This window comes from Macadamia integrifolia, chromosome 4 (genome assembly GCF_013358625.1).
Source record: "Macadamia integrifolia cultivar HAES 741 chromosome 4, SCU_Mint_v3, whole genome shotgun sequence".
NCBI lineage: Eukaryota > Viridiplantae > Streptophyta > Magnoliopsida > Proteales > Proteaceae > Macadamia > Macadamia integrifolia.
Window position 1 is genome coordinate 17,812,781 of NC_056560.1, and position 22,813 is coordinate 17,835,593.

The 22,813-nt window shown below is 37.1% G+C and overlaps 1 protein-coding gene across 2 annotated transcripts; it reads right to left on the bottom strand.

The window, feature by feature from the left end:
- Positions 1–3,997: 3,997 nt before the first annotated feature.
- On the bottom strand, positions 3,998–10,521 carry LOC122075727 (F-box protein At5g67140-like). 2 transcript variants are annotated; one of them, XM_042640868.1, is made up of 5 exons: positions 10,164–10,521; positions 9,875–10,021; positions 7,690–7,825; positions 4,545–4,655; positions 3,998–4,346 (listed from the first exon to the last, which is right to left on the bottom strand). In XM_042640868.1, exons 1-5 carry the CDS (start codon positions 10,259–10,261, stop codon positions 4,134–4,136), a joined length of 705 nt encoding a protein of 234 aa, XP_042496802.1. In that variant the 5' UTR covers positions 10,262–10,521; the 3' UTR covers positions 3,998–4,133. The 2 variants fall into 2 exon arrangements, with proteins under 2 accessions (XP_042496802.1, XP_042496804.1); XM_042640870.1 differs by having other exon boundaries at positions 4,557–4,655; positions 10,164–10,519.
- Between the last annotated feature and the right edge of the window lie 12,292 nt (positions 10,522–22,813).

Below are 22,813 nucleotides of genomic sequence, written 5' to 3' on the forward strand. Positions count from 1 at the left end.
GGTTGACACCCCTACCCAGATGCATGAGAATAAAGGGACCTTTTCAAGAAAGATTCATGAGGCTAAGATTATTTAAAGACATAGGGTGGGCATGCAATCTTTTGCCCATAGTATTTTATAGGAAGAAAGAATGATGTCAAGCTGCGTAGCGTATGCTAGCACCTCCCTCTATCTATCTCTCTCCTCCTACAATAGGGGGCAGATATGTCATTTCATAAAGGGGAAAGAGAAAGAGAGAGAGAGGCAGAAACATATGCTATATGCCTTGGTAGGAAACTCAATCTCTATTTTATGATACTAAAATATCCTTGTCAATTCATGATATGTTACAAGAAATTAAATGGAAAAAAAAATCAAAAAAACATTTACGTAATTTCAGATATGACACTTCAACATCAACCCTAGTGGGGGAGTGATTCAACCCATCACCTTTTCGTCTTCTCAAATTTTCGCCTTCTCCAGTTTCTCATTGCTCAACATAGGCAGTGCGATCACAATGTCGCTCTCTTTATATTTATGTCTCTACTCTCTAGTTTCCATCAGGGATGTAAATGGATAGTCAAAATTCCATATTCAATTTGTGTTCATATCTATTTAAGGGGGGCTTGTATTTGAAAAAATGGTTTCCATAAACTATTCGAATCCATAAAGCCAATCGAATACATATATAGATAGTGTTATATTCGATTCAAAATCAATCCGTTTACATCCTTAACCAACCGTTCTTGGTTTAAAAGATCAAATGGATGGTAGAAATAGTGGCATCAGGTCAGTGGTTGCCTTCCGTTTTGGAGTTCATGAAATATTTGGTTTCCACGAGGGCCTAGCATGTCCTGTGAAGGATCAACACAACTTGCCATATCATACCCATTGTCTTTCTTGTATTACTCCGGTGGATGATGCTTCTGGTTTCTCAATTCTACTCAGGGAAAGTTATACATTGATGGTGTGTCCATTGCATACAAATTGAAAATAGTGACCACCTCTTAGAAACTTAATACCAACTACAATAACCACCTCCCGTCAAGGTGGTGGTTCTTGGTTACACATAAGTTTCCCACTTAAAAATTTTTTTTGGTAAAATTTATCCACTTATAATTGACACTAGCAATTATTGCATTATAGGTCACATTAATTTACATTCTTCCACTTGGCTTATATTGTCGTATGCCAAAGTAACCGTGGTAGGTTCTAGACCAAAGGTATGGTCATACTGAATTTAATCCATTAAGGAGTACTATGCATTTCGGTCATTCCGTGCATATCCACAGAAAGAATACTTTCTTCTCTGTATCACAAAGTGTTATCTCCTCAATTGAAACTCTATGTGGTGAATTAACCCCGTAATTAATTTTTTGCATAAACTTTACTGTTCTTCAACCTTATGGGCATTTGTATTTTTTTCTCCGGTGAAAGGTATCTGTCATTTCAAAATCAAAACTATATGTATAAACTATGATAAAGAATGAAAGAAAAATCATAATTGGGAGAAAGGTTTAATTTGGAATCACAAATTGTATATTGCAATATCTTAAACCTTCAGCTATTGTGGCTAACTTCGTTTCTGACATTTAGTTTCTTGTATCTAAATTCCAAAGTTGTACTTTTTCATGTATTTCTAGGGATGCCAATTTTGACTTCACTTTCTAGCTTAGATGGCCACATCTTTGGTATGTAAGACGATTTGGCCTATTTCCTCCCCTTGGCTCATTGATCTTTGTAATCATGATGTCAAGTGCTACACATGCCCTCCTTATCAATAATATTCTTAATACACACATTTTTAGGGCATTTGAATGAAGGATTAGAAAATCAAAGGCTATTATAGATTCTACAAATAATAACCCTTGTGACAAAGAGGTTGATTGCCCTACCAAGTTCAGATCATCTATACCTTAAGTTATATTAGGATTTGATTCTATAAAAGCAACTTGTGAGCCCAGTTCTGAATTTCGAGTCAAAAAGGGAATTACATCTTCTAGTAGTGAGAAACCTTTTTATCAGATGATTTCTTCTAATGGATGCATGATATTATCTACCTTCCTAAGCTTTATTATCCAAAATCCTCTATTACCTTGACACCAAAGAGCTTAGTATTGTTTCTCTAGGTCGACATTCCTCCATCTTGCATCGAACCAATATGGATGGAAGGAGTTCTATTGCAAAAGATGGGGTTCGCCCTTAGGTTCAGCACCTTCAGGATTTCCATATGAGAAAACATGGAAGGAGCTATTTGCTGAGAGGGAATACAAAAACAAGACTTTCATGGGATGCTCACCACTGTGGTAGAGGATCCCCACTTAGGAGACTAGGGGGAAGAGAGAGCAAGGGAGATGCAACGACCTGGATTGCGGTGGCAAGCGGGTGACAAAAGGGAAGAGAGGAAGGGGATGCAACATCAAAGGGGTGAATTGATTGAATGGCTGAGATGTAGAGAGGTGATTGGACGATCAATACAATAGGACTGTAGCAGGGAAGATCCCATCCTCCCCCGCTTGCTTAGAGAATCTCCTTTTGACTTTATTTGGTTGTAAGGAGAATTAAAGGGAAGGAAAGTGAATTTTTTGTAATCATTACACAAAAACTCCAAATCATTTCATATTTAATTATTAAATTTCATTTTACTATGCATCCAAAACTCTTTTGCTATAAAATATAAGATAAAAATTACACTCATCTTTCATCCTTCCTTTTTTTTTTTAATTGATCCATGTAGCCGACCTTTTAAGTTGGAATGAGGTTCAATTTGTTATTGTTTTGAGGAAAGAAAATTTAGGTAGTTTATACAATCAAATAGACTATGTTTGATTGTAAGGGGAATTAAAGGGAAAGGAAGTGAAATTTTTATACTAAAATAAGAAAATATATGTAATCATTATCCATGTGATTTTAACATTAATTTCAAATCATTCCATATTTCGTTATATATATCACTTTACTTTGCATCCAAAATCCTTTGGTATAATATGTAAAATAAAAATTACATGTAAAATATATCATTACTAAATATGGTTAAAAAAATTAAATAATTTATACAATCATATGGGGTAATGATTATAAATATTTCTTTTTAAAGCATGAAAATATCACTTCCCTTCCCTTTAAATTTCCATTGCAACCAAACAGAGCCATAGGAAAATGATCAGTGATTTTTATTTTTATTTTTAAAAATTTTCACTTCCCCTCCCTTCAAGATTTCCTTGCAACTAAACATAACCTTTGTTTTATTATAATGCAATTTTTCTGATAAGAGATCTGTTGCCTTACCTTAAAAAAAAAAAAAAAAAAAAAAAAAAAAAGACATCTGTTGCCAAATTTGAGGGGAAGATCTCTATGTAACTGAAATAATTTTGTGAAAAGCCAAAACAAAACTTCAATAAAATTTATTATTTTAAGAAGAATTTCAACCAAATTTGGGTAGAAATTCCAAATTTGTGGGAATTCCTAGAATTCTCCTCCTTTTTAAAATATTGAAACAAGAGTTCTTATGAATTTCAGTATATACGCTTGCAGTCATTTAAAACTATCTATTTTCCTAATTCGATTATCCGTACATGGCAACAGAGAGATTCCCAAGATTGGCAGTTGGGGAGGGGGTGAAGATATGAGAAAGAAGAAACAGAGAGAGATTCCCAAGTTTGGTTGGGGAGGGGGTAAGGGATGATAAGAGGTTGAGGCAAGCATCCTAGTAAGAGAAGATGTTCCTTGTTATCTTTGGAAGGGGAAATTGTTGATTTTACTTCTGGATCAAAAACTGAAACCAATGAAAACAAAGATAAGAAATATTTTTTTATATTCTGATAAATAAATAAATAAATAAAACCCAAACCAATTTAAATCAAGAATTGGAAGCCAGAAAGCATGGAAGGAACCACATCCTTTCACTAATATATCCTTATCGCCCTAATATTTATTTCACAAGTACTAAAAGATACGTGTTAGAAAAGGATCTGCTACAAAAACAAAAAAAATATATTAAACTAATTACAGCTTGCAATTCATCTAACAATAAACATTTGCATTATTTTCTAACACAAGATTCTGACAACAAGCTTGCAAAATAAATAAAATTAAGGAACACATTATGAACAAAGTGCTTCAAAAAAAAAAAAAAAAAACCCAAGAAAGGAATCTTAATGGATGGGCCAAAGAGGAACTGTTTCAACATTAAGATGTACTCCTTCAGGCTTTATCTGAAGAGCAGGACTTATTGTAAGCAAAGCAATGAGGCAATCGACAGGAACTCTCATCCCCCAAACATTGATTGATTCTAGCTTGTGGCATTTATTTACAAGGAAGAAGAGTCCACTCTCAGTAACATGGCGACAACTCCACAGGACAATAGTCTGTAAAAGAGTAGCATAACTTAAGAATGATACATATTTGCATGATTATGAGCTTGTTAAGTATTTTTTTTTTTTTTTGGAGGGGGGGGTGGTGGGGAAGGGAAGGGGGGGGGGGTTCGTATTACATAATTGACGGATTTTTTAAAGTAGATAACTTAGTGCATAGACAATAAATAAAATACACAACATGCAGCTTACCAGATAACTCACCTTCAAATGTGGGCAGCTATTAGCAATTGCAAATAAAGATTCATCAGTAATAAATGTACCACCAACATTAAGGTGTTGCAAGGAAGTAGCCTTTGAAACCTGGAAAAATAAAATCAATTAATTGATATAAATGGAAACACATACTTCAAATAATGGGAAGGAAACATTGTAAACACTTGTCAACTTTGCAGTATCACAACTTTAAAAGACAGAAACAGAATTAAAGCAGAAGGGGACAACAGGCCCAAGACTGTAGCATAATCACTGACATGAATGCTATAGATCTATGTACAAATAGTAAAAGCATTCCAAAATGCTGGGAAGTTTACCCACTAATCAGTAACTTCCTAGGGCTGGAAAACTCTCTTGATTGGATAACCATAGCCACCATATCCTTCCACTAGTATGGCTAGCGAATAGGAATTAACAAGACCCTATCTCCAAACATAAGCATAGAAAATGCCTCATAATGGAAGGAATAAGAGGATGCATGGGAGAAAGCATCAATACTGGTGCAGGATAAAGCAAGTATCCAATTCTAGGTCGGTGAATAGAATGGGATTTAGTGTTTATTAATATACATAAATTCTTATGTAAATACCTCCTGAAATGCTTCTTCCAGCCTTCATGTATTGGAAGCTCCTCATTGTGCGCTCCCAATACATTACCCATCCAAAGGGAAAAAGAAAAAGAAGCCTTTCTCTAGTGGAAGGTCCAAAAAAGTAAAATGTTATTCACATTCTTGCCTTGGAGGATCTAGAGCCTTGGCTGGAATAATACTCTGCAATTCTCAACTAATATGTATCTTGGTATTAGTGAACTCCCTTGTGCTTAGTGAGACCAAAGCTCCCTACAATCAGAAGCTGACTGATAGATCCTCAACCAACCTACTCTTGCCCCTTGCACATGAGACTCCTTTAACTATTCTCAAAAATAAATTCCATGGCCATTAATATTGGTCAATTAGATGCAACTACTGAGAGAGAGAGGACGGGGACCTTTCCAAAGCATACAATTTGCAACTAAAGTCATTCAACCCATTGGATCCGAATCTTGCCTGGAGAAGACCAAAAATGTAAAGAGAATCTCCAAACCAAGTGGCCTCATGAATGCATTTGCAAATTTAGAGGGCATATTCCACTTCTCATAGCTGAACATTAGCTTGAGATGATCTCAGTGAAAGAGAAACTTTCTTGGAAGTCAGCTTTAAAATAAAGACATGTTACCTCTAAAAAAGAGATGTTGTCCATACCTGGAAATGAGAACTTGATTGAGGGTTTATTAGATAAATCAAGGGATATGATACATGAGCTCCTTGAGCACGTGGAAGAAGCTTAAAGGAAGGTATCAACATTAAGGACCTCTTCTATTTATTTTCAGTGATTCACAGACAAAATCTTACTCCCACTTCATGAAATATCCAACACATCATCCTTTCTATAAGTTTAGGAATAACCCTCCGGGCTTGCTTAACTCCATACACAGCTTCTTACCCTACTTGGAGCTATAATGCTTCCTCTTGAGACAGCAAATGGCCCTTTTCCACATTAATCTACCTTATAAAGCCCGAGTGTCCCATTCTTGATGCCCTTCAGTTATACAAAAAGCACTCTGAGTGTTGAATAGCTAAAAATTAAATAGGAGAGGTCTACATGTTTTACATAATAAAACAACTATACCGAAGGCATAATTTCTTTCGGCCCTCTCAGCCTTCTCAGTAATAGCTGGAACCATGCATTGTACATAAGGAAGCAAAACATAACAAAGATAATTCTCAATACTAAAAGAAAAGTCAGCAATATCACCACAATACTTCATTGTAAAACTCACATTGGGTGACAGTTTAAAAGAAATTTAACTCATCATACCATTATTAGCATATAAGGACTACTACAACAACAACAACAACAACAAAGCTTAGCCTTATCCCAACTTAATGGGGTCGGCTACATGGATCCGCGAGTATAAGGACTACTGTTAGGTGCAATTATGTGACATATGGACTGTTTCAATATGAGACAATGGATCAAATTTTTGATTTTTAGCCATCTCCTCACTCTAGGCCAAAAATTAATGGTGAGCTGTCCACACAAAATCTTTCACTGGTCAGATTGTGCCATTAGGTGAACCCCAAATCAAAATCATTGGGCAGTTCATGGTCATGGGTTCTTTGGGTGGAGGGACTGCTCATATTGATCCTTAAGGATGATACTCAAGGCATTGCCTTTATTGGACCACCAAGATTCTTCTGTTTTTGCAGCAATGTCTTTATTTTGGGAGATCAACGATCTTTCAAGCTGTGGCTTCTGAGAATATCGTTAAGGCAACTCCCCTTGGTAGTTGCTACAGTGGAGGCAATTCCAGCTGTCAATGGTAAGACAGGGAATTGTTGAGTGCACTGTTTACTATTTTTCGTGGTTTTTAGAGTTCTGAAAAGAGCTTCATATGTCTACAGAGGTTACTTCCACAAAATGGTTTGGGCTCTTTGTGCATGCCCTTGTGAAGCTATTTTATATTTGGTAGACTTTAGATTGTGAAGCTATTTTATATTTAGTAGACTGTCGACCTTTTAATGGGATGACTGTGTTTAAGTTGATTATTCTACCAAAAAAATTCCTTTGTAAAAGAAAAAAATAAATAAAAGCAATGGTTATTTCTCTTCCCCCAAAATTTTCTGATCTTTTCATTGTTAGGGTTATCAATGACTTTATCTCATCAAATGAACCAAAAATTGGCAGTAAATGAACAATAAAGAAAGGAAATAACTGTTTGTTAGATTTCCAAGAAAACCAATATCCGACTTTATCAAATGACTGAATGTGGATCTTATCCAACAGCATATCCCTGCCATAAGTCGGGAAGACATTCAAATTTAAAGATAAGTAACTCAGTGCAATCTCACAAAAGCAATTCTGTCACATGTTCAAGATATAACCAAGATGTAGTGATCCCATTAGCAACTTTGGAAGCTTATTTCCCTTATGATGGAGAAAAATGCTAACATGGCTATGTGGGGATAAAAGGAAAAATTTATTAGTCCACATAATAAAAGAAGTAATCAGATACCTAAAGGAAGCTACTCTGCACAAAGAATCTCATCAAATTTGTGTCTTAAAATGAAATGACCACATACCAACTGAATTACACCCTTGTCTGTGATTCCTGTCATGCCCCACAAGGATATTGATGTTAGGTTGCTGATACATTTTGCCAAAGACACTCTGTTCAAACCATCATCTGTTATTTGGCAGCCCCAACGGCTCCTCGAGCTGAAAACAAAATGAAGCAAATCAGGACCAAAATAATTAAGTTCTTATTTCATGCACCATTTTTAAATAAGTTGACTTAATTCCTCAGTACCCTAAATAGCTCTGGAACCATATGAAAGCAAGGAGATATTCAGTTATACTACCACAAAATTCTCTATGCTGGTCATGTTGTATACAATATTTACAAAAAAAAAAAAAAAAAAATGTACTTAAATATGTATTCCTCTGAAACAAAAACACCCAACTTCCTCCTATTGAATCATTGCAATCCCACATAAACACTGAAATGCTTAAGAAACGATTCTGAACTTTAGGACCTAAATTATTGAAACATTCATTGAAAGCTTAGTACCCACCAGATTATTTATCAATTCAGAATGGAACCAAATACAACATCCAATTAGCGAATGGACTTGTTATAAGGTACTGGCTTCTAGGTTTTAAATTTGATGCTGTGCCGTGTAATGCCCTGTGCAGCCTTAAAATTAAAATCCAACCCTCCCCCCAAAATAACACCACAAAAGATGCTGAGCGTTGGATTTATATAATCAGAATTCTATCATCATCAATATCTTAAGAAAGAGGAAAAGGTTCTCTGAGCCGCTAGGGTGAAATGGAATCACCCACATTATCCTATGCTAGAATTTTATTCACAATTGGGTGGAGAAAGAAAAAAGAGGAAATTACATGATTACCCACTTTTTGGTTTCCTTTTACAAAATTACTGTTATGTTTGTCTCGAATTCTTGACCCGTTTTTTAAGATTGACTCGCTCCGACATATTTTGGTGACGACCCGAATGGAAAATTTTCTGAGATTTGTGATAGAAGTAGAGGGGTTCGATCAGATTGATCGTGACCCGATGAGTTGACCCGTGACTTGAAGTATATAATGTACTATCGTCTTGTTGAGCATTGTCATTGTATTTTGGGGGTTTTTTTGAGCTAGGGTTTCAGGGTGAGTTTTCTCGCCGCTGCTTGGGTGTAATCTCTCTTTTGCATAGTGAAACATCTTCGCCCGAGGACGTAACACACTACATCGGTGTGTGAACCTTGTTAAATCTCTGTATGTTGTGCGATCTGTCTTGGTTTATTTTCGTATTTCTTGGTGTTTGCTCTAACAATTACCCATCTAAAGTTTTAGTTAACAAATACTCAAAATCAGATTTATATTTACAAAACTACCCAAAATCAGGTTTTGATTTACAAAACTACCCACTCAAAGTTTCAGTTAACAAAAATACTTGATTGTACGTAGAAGCTGAAGGAGAATCACTGGTTTAGGTAGTTTTGTAAACCCAAATCTGATTTATTTTTGTTAACTGAAACATTAAGTGGGTAATTTTGTAAGAAAAAAAAAAAAAAACCCCAAAAACTGGGTAATCATGTAATTTTCCAAAGAAAAAATCCAACTGCTTAATCCGTTTGTCATTGCATCCTCTCTCTCTTACCCGCCGCAGCACCCTCCCATCTTCTCCTTTTCTCTCTGCCCGCTCACTGCTGCAACTAATACCCATCGTGACAACGCCCTTTGCATATCCCCCCTCTCTCCTTTGTTTTCTCCCTCCGTTCCCTCTCTGCATCCCCGATTCCCCTCTCTATTTGCTTTCCCGCAAACCCGCCGCCGCGGGATTGGGATTGGGATTGAGATTGGGACTGGGATTCTGGAAAAGGTAGTTAACAGAAACAGAGGGCGTGCTGGGTGTTGGGTCTGCGTGATAACAGAGGTGTGAGAGAAGCCCAGGGTTTGGGCGATTGGGTCGGTCAGGTGTGATTGCAGGGAGTAGCAGGCTAGACGGAGCTGAGCGGGGTTACAAAACCAGATCGATTGAGCGGTTCAATGAAGTGGGGCAGAGATTCCATCCTACCCTGCTTATTTGGAGAATCTTTACCCTTAAGAAATAGGATAATATAATCGAAATTTCAAGATTCGATAGAGATCCTCTCCGGCGCTGGAGAGAGCTCAGCCAAATCAACCTCAATGACGAGGGAATAAACAAGAGAAAAAAATTCTATATAGACAGCGAGAGAGAGAGATGAAGAGAGTTACATGTCGAGTTCCTTGAGGCTGTAAGCATGAGCAACGAGGCGGGCTGTGGAGTCATCATCCATCTTCCAACCAGCAAAGCTGAGACACTCTTTGCGAGCCAGAGATTGTTTCACCCCTTGTCTCCATTTCCCACATACGCTGCTCGCCCTGGTTCAAGAGGCGCGGTAGAAGAAACATTAAAAACAAGAACAACAAGATCAAACATCTTGGAGGGAGATTATAACACTTACATTCAATAATTTGAATTTCTAATTCAAAAAAAAAAAAAAAAAAAAAAAAAACAACGTACTGGGCCAAATCAGTGAAAGAAGGTAGAAGAAGGAAGATATGAGCAAGAAGATCTACAGGTAAACGGTCGATCTCAGCATCTGCATTCTCAGCCATCATCTCCTTCTTCCCTCTCTCGAATAACAAGGAAGAAAGAAGAGACGAGACGGTAAAGCAGAGGGAATTATAAAAGGGTAGAAGGACAGTTCCCTTAGTTCTTCTTCTTCTTCTCCTCTGTTTCACTCTAAAGATGGAGAAGACGTGTAAACTAGAATTCCAGAACTGGAAACGGTCGTTTCAGTACCGGGAGGGACAAGTAAGCACATAATTTAACACTAAAAGAGCAGAGCGTTTGGTCATCTTCTTGCTCATTGATGATGTGTTGGTCTAGAAATCTAATACAATCTTCCAACGTTTTCCAAATCTAAATTAATTAAGTAATAATTATAGATTATTCAAAAGCCAAACTAAGCTCTGAAGCACCTCTGGACTTCTGGATGGTGCACATTTGGAGCATCTGACGGTGTACGCTTCAACTGATGATGTCCTCTTCTGAAGACAACATCACGTTTCATCCGTGATTCTAGATTATTTGGCTTCGTTTTGCTTAATACGCTTTCACTAAAAGTGAAGCAATTAATTTGAATCCTCTCCAGCCGGCTCTAATCTCCAATCCCGTCTCACAAGTCACACCATTCATGACCAGGATTCGGCTCTTCTCCTGAGGGCGTGATAGCTTAGGTCTTATCTATAGTTATTTGGAAGATTGTCATATATGTTCAGGTGACGATCATGTTGATGTATGATGTCTTGTATTCTGTCGCAGTTTAATCTAGGGAGTACTGGTGCAGCATCTAGACAGACAGGACGACCATCTCACTAGCCGGTTAGTGGGCCGTGGGGGTTGCAAGGGGGGCAGGAGGCCCCCCTGCATAGCAAGGGGTGTAGGGGGGCGCATCCCCCTGCTCGAATTTTTTATTTGAGGGCAATTATAGTTTAATTCGGATTAGGGTTTTTTCGCTATATATTTGTAGCAAATGTTTCTTTTTTTGTAATGCAAGCAATACGGAGAGGTGTGAGGAAGAGCGCTGTAACCCTATTCTCCATTGATAGTGAAGTAGGATCTCATCTCATCGGGGACGTAGGCAACCTTGTCGAACCTCATAAAATCTGTGTGCATTGTTTGTTTTGTTTCTCCATTATCTTCTGTATCGTTTTAGGGTTGCGTTTCTACAGATCCAACGGCATCTGACACCTCGTTCTCCACCCCTCATTGGACGCCATTGAATTGTCACTTAGATACATGACAATCGTCAGATAACTATCGGCCGACTTGAAGAATTATCTCTAAGGAAAGAAGCCGGATTCTTCATGACCACGCCGAAAAGGTTGTCATCATCCATGATCACAGCTTGAAGGTGGTCTCACACCATCCATCACCACATATGGAAAGGTTGTCATTATTCATGAACAGACCTTGAAAGTGGTCCTCAAACCAGAAATATGACCTATGAAATCAGAAATTTATCGTTTCTTTGAAAATTTTTAATCCTCAACTTTTATGCCTTATTAGAAACTTTAGGGCGTAATCTTCTCTTCGTACAAGATTCTACTGACCAACAACACACACTAACACAATCATGCTGCAGATTAAATTACAAGATTACTTAAAAATGGGCTTACCAAATACCCATTTAAATTTTCATATACCTTAAGAAAATGGTGACATGTATCAATTGAATTGATCCTCAAACTAATACTTGTACCTATCTTTTGCTTCCTAATGCTAATAATTTTTGTGTTTCAGCCTTGATTCATAGAGTCTCTGGATTTACCAGAGTCAATAATCTACTTATTCATAGTTACAATGTCTCTTTGATTTTTAGTATGTTACTTCTATAGGTGCTCAGATTTTAAGAGTGTCTTTTTCTTTGCATTCATGCAAATATTAGTGGATATGCCATTTTACTAAATTGGGCGTGCTTACTACTAAATCTGTTTTAGATTTTTTTATTAAGGATTTTAGGCCTTCTTCTACTACTTTGCCTCAACCATTAAATGCAAGGTGGCGGAAATTTTAATGGAAACTATATATTCATTCAAAATTTAAAGGGTCTTTGTGGAAAATAGTCCATATAAAACCAACCCAGTGGTTAAATATAGATGATTTATGTATGCATTGTAAAAAAGAAATAGAATTTTATTGCATATTTTCTTTTCTTGTAATTTCTTTAAAAAAAGTTTGGGCCAAGGCTGTGATAGGCTTGTGAACTGAAAGACTTTCAACTGCTTCACTATTTCTCTCTTTTCTAATTTTTTTTTTAATCACCAATGGTTTTTTAGTATAATTGTGTTGTTTTCCATAAATTTGATCTAAATCCCATTATGGTTCTTTAGAATATATCTAAATTGACTTGCTCTTTTTTTTTTTTTTTTTTTTTAATGAAAATAGAGAAAAATATGCATTAAAGTTTCTTGCGCTGAAAAAACCATGAAAGATATGCATTAAAGAAGAATGGAATATAAGATATCAAAGTTTTCTAGGAATATATCCAATTTTGCAGCGTTGAAAAAACCATGAAAGAATAGGATGTACCACTTTGGTAGTTCTGCCCAATCTCATCATAGTTTCCTAGAAATGTACTTTACAGCCAAGCATGTGCAGAAGCTAACACTCAGTTTAATTTTAACATATTTATTTAGTATAAAGTGTTCTAGATATGGCATGCAAGCATAAAAGGCCATGAAATTCCTACCTATTTTAGTCATAAAAAACTTCTCCATATCATAATAATAATAAACCAATGCCAAAAACTTACACGAATATAAATTCAATTCCAAAGCCATTATGGAACAAAGATAAAACACTACCAGAACAGTTCTGAAACAAAAACTGAGTCCCAGAGCAGCAAACTTTGATTATATTTCCATTTTCTTGCATTCAAAACAATCAAAAATATTGAATTTCATCCTCCAATTGGTCAAAGCATATAAAACAGTTCAAAATACATAATTTCATCCTTCCACTGGTTAGACCAGTCAAATAGCGCCCAAAGCACAAAATTAAATAGGCTATAGCCATTGGAATTTGCATAATTATGTGTCAGAGCCAATCAATCACAATTATTTAAACATAACAATTATACTTTACAAGACATTTCATGCAATCACAACAAACACTACAATGCCATGTACCATCAAGAAACCCCATTTAACACAGCAAAGATATTTTAAAGAGGCCCATTACGTTGTTTTAGTAAAGCCCATGCTTTAACTTTGACTTACCTGATTGTACAAAGACCTTAAAGGAACCATGTATTGAAACAGAATTAAGAAATCCTTTTCTTGTTTCATTATTTTAATATAATAGGAGATTTAAACAAGGAGGCTTTCGAAAATAAGTTCTGCAAAATTACCCTTCTCCATATCGATCCAATATTAAACATGACCAACACCGATATGATTTAGTTCCTCAAATCGTAAAACCCACACCTCAAAACTCAAGGCCAAAAACAATTTTCATAAGAAATCACAAATGAGCATTAAAGTCCATTTAGCTATTTGATTAAAAGAGAGCACATGACATATAAAAAAGATAGGACAAAATCATTCTACCATTGACATTTCAAAGGATTTCAATGGGACCAATTAGCATCCTATTAAAACACTTAAAGATGGAAACCGAGTTTACATCTCCTTTAAACATAGTTTCTAAAACCAAAACCCAACTTGATTTAGCAGGGAATCAGAGAATATTCCCTCCTCCATAAACAAAATCGAGAAATAAGGAAGGAAAGAAAGAAAGTCGAAACCAAAACCACTGCCGCTGTCGATTCCAGTGACCAACCATACTGCAAAATCGTGTCTAAGGATGGCAAGGTTTCAATGATCTAAATCCTTGTGTCAGACCCTAGGAAAACCGGAATAGGCCAAGAATGGGGTAAAATTCTAATAGCAAGTGAGCATAGCAATAGTTTCCAGTTTTATACTTATTAAGTCGAATCTTTCATGATTCAAAGGTTGATCAACAATGATGGATGACGATCAGATGGGAGAAGCAGATGTAGACTAAACTGAAAAGATGGAGAATGCGGAACTTACCTCCACCACTTGGACTGACGTTTACCATCGCAGACCAATCGTTAATGATGCTTTCTGTTCACCGGGGAAATGTTGCAAGTGGTAGTGAGCAACGATCAATAGTTGAAGGAGGCGGCTAAAGATTGCTTGAGGGTCTTCTTGTTTCTCCTCTTATTTCTCTATCTCACTCAACGATGGACAAAGTGAGTATTTCGTAAGAGTGAAACAAGGGACCCCCAATCCCATAAATCTCTCATATTTGGTAACTACCTCCTATCAAGGTGTTTACCTAAGGGAGAGGGAAAAGTGCACTACACCACTACTATTGATGACGTGGCACAAGAGGCCACATCATTTTACATTCTCCCACTTGGCCTTTTGTTGCCATGTGCCAAGTATATGGTATATGTTCAAATTGATCATGGCCATGTAGAACTATACATAAGGAGTGTCACAATGTTCGAAATGAGATCTTCAATCCAAGAATCATGGCGGTGCATATCCATACAAAGAATACTTCTTTCTATGTATCACGATGAATTGTCCTTCTCAAGTGAAACCTTAATGTGGTAGATGTGCTTATATGAATTAACCCAATATTTAATTCTAGGTCTAATAAATTGCCCTATGTATTAATGGGTCTAAGTCATTACTGTTTGAGATTTAAAATGTAACCGCAAGCGTACGGATCAGTGTAGCTACGGGTCGAACACAGGGAGAGCAGTCACTTTATTTTTTTATTTCTTTTAATAATGTGAAAGTGAACCGATTAATGGTTGTGATATAATTCTAATTACTGTCCTAAACATAAGTATCTAAAATAACGTCCTAACCATTCGTCATCTAAAAATTCAAAGACGCAAGCCAAGCAATTAAAATTAAATAAATAAATAACTGAAAATAAACAACCCACGCAATTAAAAAAAAATAATAAAGGAAAAAAATGCTGAAATAAAAATAAAGTAAAATAAAGGAGATAAAGCTAGAAAGAGACTCACAAGTAGGTTTCTCTACTTAGCCCGAGGGATGCATCATAATACGAGCTTCCCTACTTGACCAGAGAGTCACTCTTACAAGTGTTACTCTACTTGGCTTTAGGGAAAGAGAGACAATTAAAATAAAATTAATAAATTGATGGTTCTATGGCTAGGAGGGGTAAAGCCAACACATACACTAGCCATGAACCTTGGCGGAAAGGGATAGCAATAATGTAACGATTGAAATTAAAATCCTAAATTAAGAAAGAAAGGGTAGTCAGAAGAGGGAATGAGAGGGGGGAGAGAAGACTACTGAAGGAGCCTACTTACTTGAACTTCAACCCTTTAACTGAAAACTTGATCGATTTGAGATACTACTAGTACTAAAAACCAGATCTGAAATAAACCAAATCTGAAATTTCTAGTACTAGAGAAAACAAATCTTGAAAAAAAAGTTGCTCCACGGCTCGTGATCTTGTCACCTAGATCTAAGCCTAGAACTATAACTTAAAAAATTACAACTCAATTGCATAAATCATAAACATAAAAGGGCTGAATAAAAATAAAATAGTGCTTGCATTAATTGAAATAAAAAAAATCTATTACAAAAGTGATTAAAGAAAAGATAAAGAAGAACTAAAACTAAAGAGAGAGCAAGAGAAAGAGAGAGCAACTAAAAAAAAACTAGAAGAAGAATGAATTGTCTCCCCTCCTCTTACATGAGTTGTATTTATAGGGAATGGGGAGGTAGGGTAACAAATTTCTCTTTCCTAAAAGAGAGAAACCCACAATTGATTGTGAGATCTTTTGAGACCAAAAGTGCTAAGGTGGAGGAGAGAGAAGAGAGAAATAAACTTGAGAAATTTCCTATAATTTTTTTGCTTATTTTCTTTCCTTTTTTTTTTCTAATTTATTTTTCTTCTTTTTCTCTCTCCTAGGGACGATTTTCTTCTTGCTTTGTGTGATTTGGACAATATTTTGGTGATGATGTGGAGGAGAGAGAAGATTTGGACAATCTTTATTTCTCCCTTTTTTTTCTTTCCTTTTTTTTTTCTTCTCTTCTTGCTTCCACGATTTTCCTTGCTTCTAATTCGATGTGGAAATCCCCTCCATGCCCTTAGTGCTTTAAGTGAGTGAAAAGCAGGAAATCTTCAACAAAATTCTCTAAAAAAAACAACCATGAGATTCGAACTTGAGACCTCTTGGTGAGTAAGGGAATTTTGTACACCATAGCTCACCAACTAAGCTAGGTAGTTGTTGTTACCAAAAACAAATCTTTAATCACTTAAGGATGTGGTCCATCGATCTTTGTTGGCATTTGGAGTATTCCTTGTACCTCTGGGACAATTGCAAACGGGCTGGTTCTGCATCTCGGTTCAGTTCTGATCCATTATTCTTTTTCTGACCCGAAAAGAATAATCATTTCTACGGGTGACCAAACGAATGTGTACTTTTAATTGAACACGTCCATCTTGCTCAGAATTTCGTCCTCTTCGCAACCATGAAAAGAAATAGGACCTCTTTACGTGTAAAATTGAAGATATAGCGCCCGATAGTCCTTAAGGCCTTGAAAATATAAAACCTGCAAAAAGAGAGTAAAACCCAAGGTAGCTCCATTCTAAATATGTAAAATGCATGTTTTACTACCCTAGATTTCACACATAAATGTGCTCATCAGAATTCCCCCACACTTAGACTTTGCTAGTCCTCGAGCAAAACAAAAAGAAAAAGAATAAAAACAAAAAAACTAACTCACTTTCGTAGGAATCACGGTTGCACTTAGCATGTGCAACAAGCCTTTAAACCCCTAGGTCACCCCTAGTGGACGAGTTGTGTCTCGTGGGTGTTTGCAGTGAATATACACCCAAAATTCAGAATAAACAAATCCCAACTTTGGCTAAAGGTAAGGCTCATACCGATCCGGAGCAAAGATAATTTCTCTTACAAGGGACCCCCACACTTGAACATTTATTACCCTTTATCAATTCCAGGCACTAGCATATTTCTTAATTTGGAACTCACCTCGTCTCTTCCAAAACATCCTTATCTTAAGGCAAAACCACTTGTGAAGAAATAGGGAACCAATGACTAAAGCGTTGGAGTGTTTTTGACCAAACATGTTACCAAACAATAATGACATTTGCACATTTTTTTTCTCTTTTTTTTTTGCTTAATAAACTCTATTCTACTCCACTACTTTTGGCTTGAATGACATGGTGGAGCAAACACCAGACACCCAAATTACTATGTAGCTTCGCTTTTTGCATATGCCCACAAAGGCAGTGATGCTAGAGTTACTTCAGAAGTTTTCTCCCAAGGAATTTCGATCAAGACACCACGCTTCCTGAGGTGCAATGCCCTGTCTAGTTCCAAGGGAATCAACTCTTATTCTTCTTTATACCACATTTCACATTTCATTTAAAATTATGCATTTGTCAACCCATGCCAAATTAAAAAAAAGGTCTCAACTCTAAATTAAAAGTACAAGGAACCCACAGACTTACATATGGTTCATCACCATAAAATAGGGGTCTCTTATTTTTCAAAAGAAAGTCCCATCTTAAGACATAGACTTGTTTCTTTCTTCTCAACAGGGTTTTATACGTTCAAAATGGGTACCTTAATCAAAACTTTTATTTTCATACATCAAGCAACCAAATGGTCTGATCATTAGCCAAAAGCCAAAGTAGGACTTCATCCTTAGCAAGCTCAAAAATAAAAGGAAAAACAAACAAAACAAAGTGAAAAAAAAGCAAAAACTGGTTTCCCTCCCCTACACTTAAGTCATGCAATGTCTTCAATGCATGGAAAGAATTAAAAGCAAAGACAATGCAAGGGGTCATACCTGATTAAAAGTTAGTCATCAGTGTAAAGAGGTTCATGGAGATCTATGGCCTCTTCACTACTAGTAGTAGGAAACTCAAGGAACGGTTTCAAACGCTGACCATTAACCTTCAAAATTACCCTTGTTCCTGGATTCAAAATCTCCACAGCCCTATGGGGGTATACATTATTGACAATAAACGGGCCATCCCATCGGGATCTAAGCTTACCAGAAAAAAGATGCAATCGAGAGTTGTACAATAAGACCTTATCACCAATTGTAAAAGATTTACGCAGAATGTGTTTATCATGGAAAGCTTTGGTATTTTCCTTGTAAATCCTAGAATTTTCATAGGCATCATTCCTAAGTTCCTCCAACTCAGATAGTTGGAGCCTATGGTGAATTTCCGCATCAGACAAATCAAAGTTGAACTTCTTGATGGCCCAAAAGGCCTTATGCTCCAACTCAACTGGTAAGTGACAAGCTTTCCCATACACCAAATGGTAGGGAGACTGGCCAAGGTCAGTCTTAAATGTAGTCCGATAGGCCCACAAGGCATCAATGAGCCTAACGGACCAATCCTTACAGTTGGGATTAACAGTTTTCTCCAAGATTTGTTTGATCTGCCTATTAGACACCTCCACTTGACCACTAGTTTGGGGGTGATAAGGGGTAGATAACTTATGGGTGATCCCATACTTTTTCATTAGGGTCTCAAAAGGTCAATTACAAATATGAGTATCCCTATCACTAATTATTGCACATGGTGCACCAAAGCGGAAAAAAATGTTCTCTTTGAGAAACTGGACCACCACTTTGTGGTCATTAGTTTTACAAGGTGTGGCCTCTATCCATTTAGAAACATAATCAACGGCCAAAAGTATGTATAAATTCCCAAAGGAATTAAAAAATGGTCCCATAAAATCGATGCACCATACATCAAAGATCTCAACTACTAAAATAGGATTGAGAGGCATTATGTTCCTCTTATTGATAGGGCCAAAAGACTGGCAGGCAAGACAAGCCTTGCAAAAATCGAAAGCATCTCTAAAAAGAGTGGACCAATAAAATTCGCATTGGAGAACTTTTGCGGCAGTCTTCTTAGGTCCAAAGTGTCCACCACATGCATGATCATAACAAAAAGAGATAATAGAATGTTGCTCATGATCAAGAATACATCGTCGGATAATCTGATCTGGACATATCTTAAACAAATAAGGATAATCCCAGAAAAAGTGCTTAACTTGGGAATGAAACCTATACTTATCTTGGGTGGACCAGTGATCCGGAGTCACACCTGAAACTAAGAAGTTGACAATGTCAGCAAACCATGGTTCACTGGACATTGCAAATAATTGTTCATCTGGAAAGTTCTCGTTGACTGGAGAATCAACAGTCAAGGAATTACGAAGTCGGGATAAATGGTCTGCAACTAGGTTTTCAACTCCTTTCTTATCCCTAATTTCTAAATCAAACTCTTGCAAAAGTAAAACCCACCTAATGAGACGGACTTTTGCATCCTTCTTCCGAACTAGGTATCTGAGGGCAGAATGATCAGTATACACCACCACATATGAACCAACTAAGTAAGACCGAAACTTTTCTAATGCAAACACAACTGCTAAAAATTCTTTTTCAACGGTTGTATAATTGAGTTGTGCATCATTTAAGGTCCTACTAGCATAGTAAATGACAGTGGGCAACTTATTAATCCTTTGACCCAAAACCGCTCCTATTGTAAAATCCGAAGCATCTCACATCAGTTCAAAAGATTCAGTCCAAACAGGTGGTTGAACAATGGGTGCATTGGTCAACTCCTTCTTAAGTTGTTTGAAGGATTCTAGACACTCTTTAAAAAACTCAAAAGTTTGATCTTTGGCAAGTAATGCGGTGAGAGGTCGGGCCAACTGACTAAAGTTCTTAATAAACCTCCTGTAGAAGCTTGCATGCCCTAGAAAGGACCGAACATCCTTAATAGATTGAGGAGGTGGTAAATTATCAATTAAATCCACTTTGGCTCTATCTACCTTAATTCCCTCCTTGGATATTATATGGCCTAAAACAATACAAGATTTAACCATAAAATGGCATTTCTCCCAATTCAAAACCAAATTCTTAGATATGCACCTTTTCAAAACTAGGGAAAAATGATGAAGACATTCAGAATAGGAATTTCCATGAATTGAAAAGTCATCCATAAATACTTCTAAGAATTTTTCTACCTTGTCAGAAAAAATGCTCATCATGCATCGTTGGAACGTAGCAGGGGCATTGCAAAGCCCAAAGGGCATACGCCTGTAAGCAAATGTTCCATATGAGCATGTAAAAGTGGTCTTATGTTGGTCCTCTAAAGCAATTGGGATTTGGTTATAGCCGGAATATCTATCAAGAAAGCAATAGTATTCATGTCTAGCTAACCTCTCTAACATCTGGTCAATGAATGGCAATGGGAAGTGGTCCTTCCAGGTTGCCGTATTTAACTTCCTGTAGTCAATGCACACACGCCATCTTGTTTGGACACGGGTAGGGATCAAATCATTATTGGCATTAGGAACTACAGTCACACCAGACTTCTTAGGCACTACGTGAACTGGGCTTACCCATTGGCTGTCAAAAATAGGATAAATTATTCCATGATCCAAGCCCTTTAGGATCTCTTTCTTAATGGCTTCCATCATCACTGGGTTAGCTCTTCTTTGGGGTTCCGTGGATGGTTTGGAATCCTCCATAAGATGTATATGATGTTGCACAATAGAAGGGCTTATACCCTTGATATCAGCCATGGTCCAACCTAGGGCTTCCTTATTGTCTTTTAACACTTTAAGTAACTCCTCTTCCTGGCTAGAAGTCAAATTTGAAGAAATTATTACAGGAAGAGTCTGGTCAGGCCCTAGGAAAGCATATCTCAAATTGGATGGCAACTCCTTAAGATCTAGCTTAGGGGGCTCAACTATGGAAGGTTTGGGAATGGAATTGGAAAGGGGTCCTAAGGGCTCCACAGGTGTGTGAAGACTCAAAACTTCAGAAAAGAAATTTTTATTATCATCATCCAACTCATCCATACACTCTTGGAATTCTGAATCAAAATCAATATCAAAGTTGGTAATTAAATCATCAGAAAAATCCAGAAAATCCTCAAGCATATTGATCTCTTCTTCCATATGTGGTTGCTTGCCTATCCTAAACATGTTAAACTCAACAGTTTGGTTACCAAAAGATAACCTTAGGAAACCATTCCGGCAGTTGATTAATGCATTACTGGTAGCCAAGAATGGTCTTCCTAGAATTATTGGGATCTCATCCTTGGTTGAGAAGGGCTTAGTATCTAACCCAATGAATCAATAGGGAAAATAAATTCCCCCACCTTTAGTAAGACATCCTCAACCATCCCTTTGGGAATCTTAACAGACCTATCTGCCAACTGAAGAGTAGTTCCAATGGCTTTCAATTCTCCCAATCCTAGTTGCTTGTACATATGGTAAGGCAAAAGATTCACACTTGCACCAAGGTCAAGTAAGGCATGCTCAATATAGGTGTTGCCTATGGCACAAGATATGGTAGGGCTCCCTGGATCCTTATACTTAGCTGCTATAGGCTGAGTAATTATGGAACTAATGTTACCGGCCAAGAACGTTTTTTTTTTGGCACACTAGTGATACGTTTGTGAGTACACAAATCTTTCAGTACCTTTGCATAGGCGGGGATCTGGGATATGACATCCAAAAGAGGGATGTTCACTTCTACCTTTTTGAAGACTTCTAAAATTTTATCCATGGAAGCAGTCTTTTTTTTGTGTACCAAGCGATTAGGAAATGGGATAGGATGAACATAAGGACTATTAGGGATTTGCCCCTGTTCAGAAGAATCATTTTTGGTTTCCTCAACCAAATCACCTTTAGTTTCAGAAAAATCTTTAGGTTCATCAGACAAACCTGGAAGAAGAGGCACACTTGTGTCCTCAACTGAGAAAGAGTTAATAGGAGTATTAGATAGGGAAGATTTAGAAACACTTTGTTGGTACTCTCTACCACTCCTAAGGGCATAAACAATATTACATTAGTTAGAGGGCCCTTGTTGGGTCTGACCTTGTACTATATTCAGTGGTGCATTAGTTGGTCCTTGTGAACTAACAGGCTGATGATGCCTAGGGTTAGGTTCTGGTTGACTGGGTAAAGTTTTCTTCTCCCTCTCACGCATAATTGAGACAACTTGGGTAAGTTCTCTCGTAAGATTTTGATGGCTTGTTATGAGGAGGGCCATATTTTTTTCTAAGTCACTTATTCTACTTGCCTCTCCAATGTTGGTAAACCCAGGGGGTTGCTGATAAGATGATAGAAGAGGGGCCCTAGGAAAACTCGCCTGAGGTCCTACATTTAAGCTAGGAAAAGTATTTTGGGAAAAAGATTGTTGTGCAAAGGGAGGCCTTTGGGGTCCAGGTTGACATTGATTATAGAAATTGGAAAGTCCTGCTTGGTTGCCCTGATTCCAAGAGAAATTTGGGTGATTTCTCCATCCTAGATTGTAGGTGTTACTATATGGATTATTCTGGTATAAGGCATTAACACTATCATTAGAAGTGCCCTCAGAGGTGTTGGGGCATTCTTCTATGACATGTCCAGGGGATTGGCACCAAGCACAAATCTTAACCAAATTGACTGATGATGGCTCTCTAGGAACAATAGCCTCAATCCTCTTGATTAGACTATCCAAATGGGCTTCCTTGGCTACTATCCCATCCACAAAATATCCTTTTCCTCCTATGGTTCTTTCACTCTCTTGGGTTGATTCCCA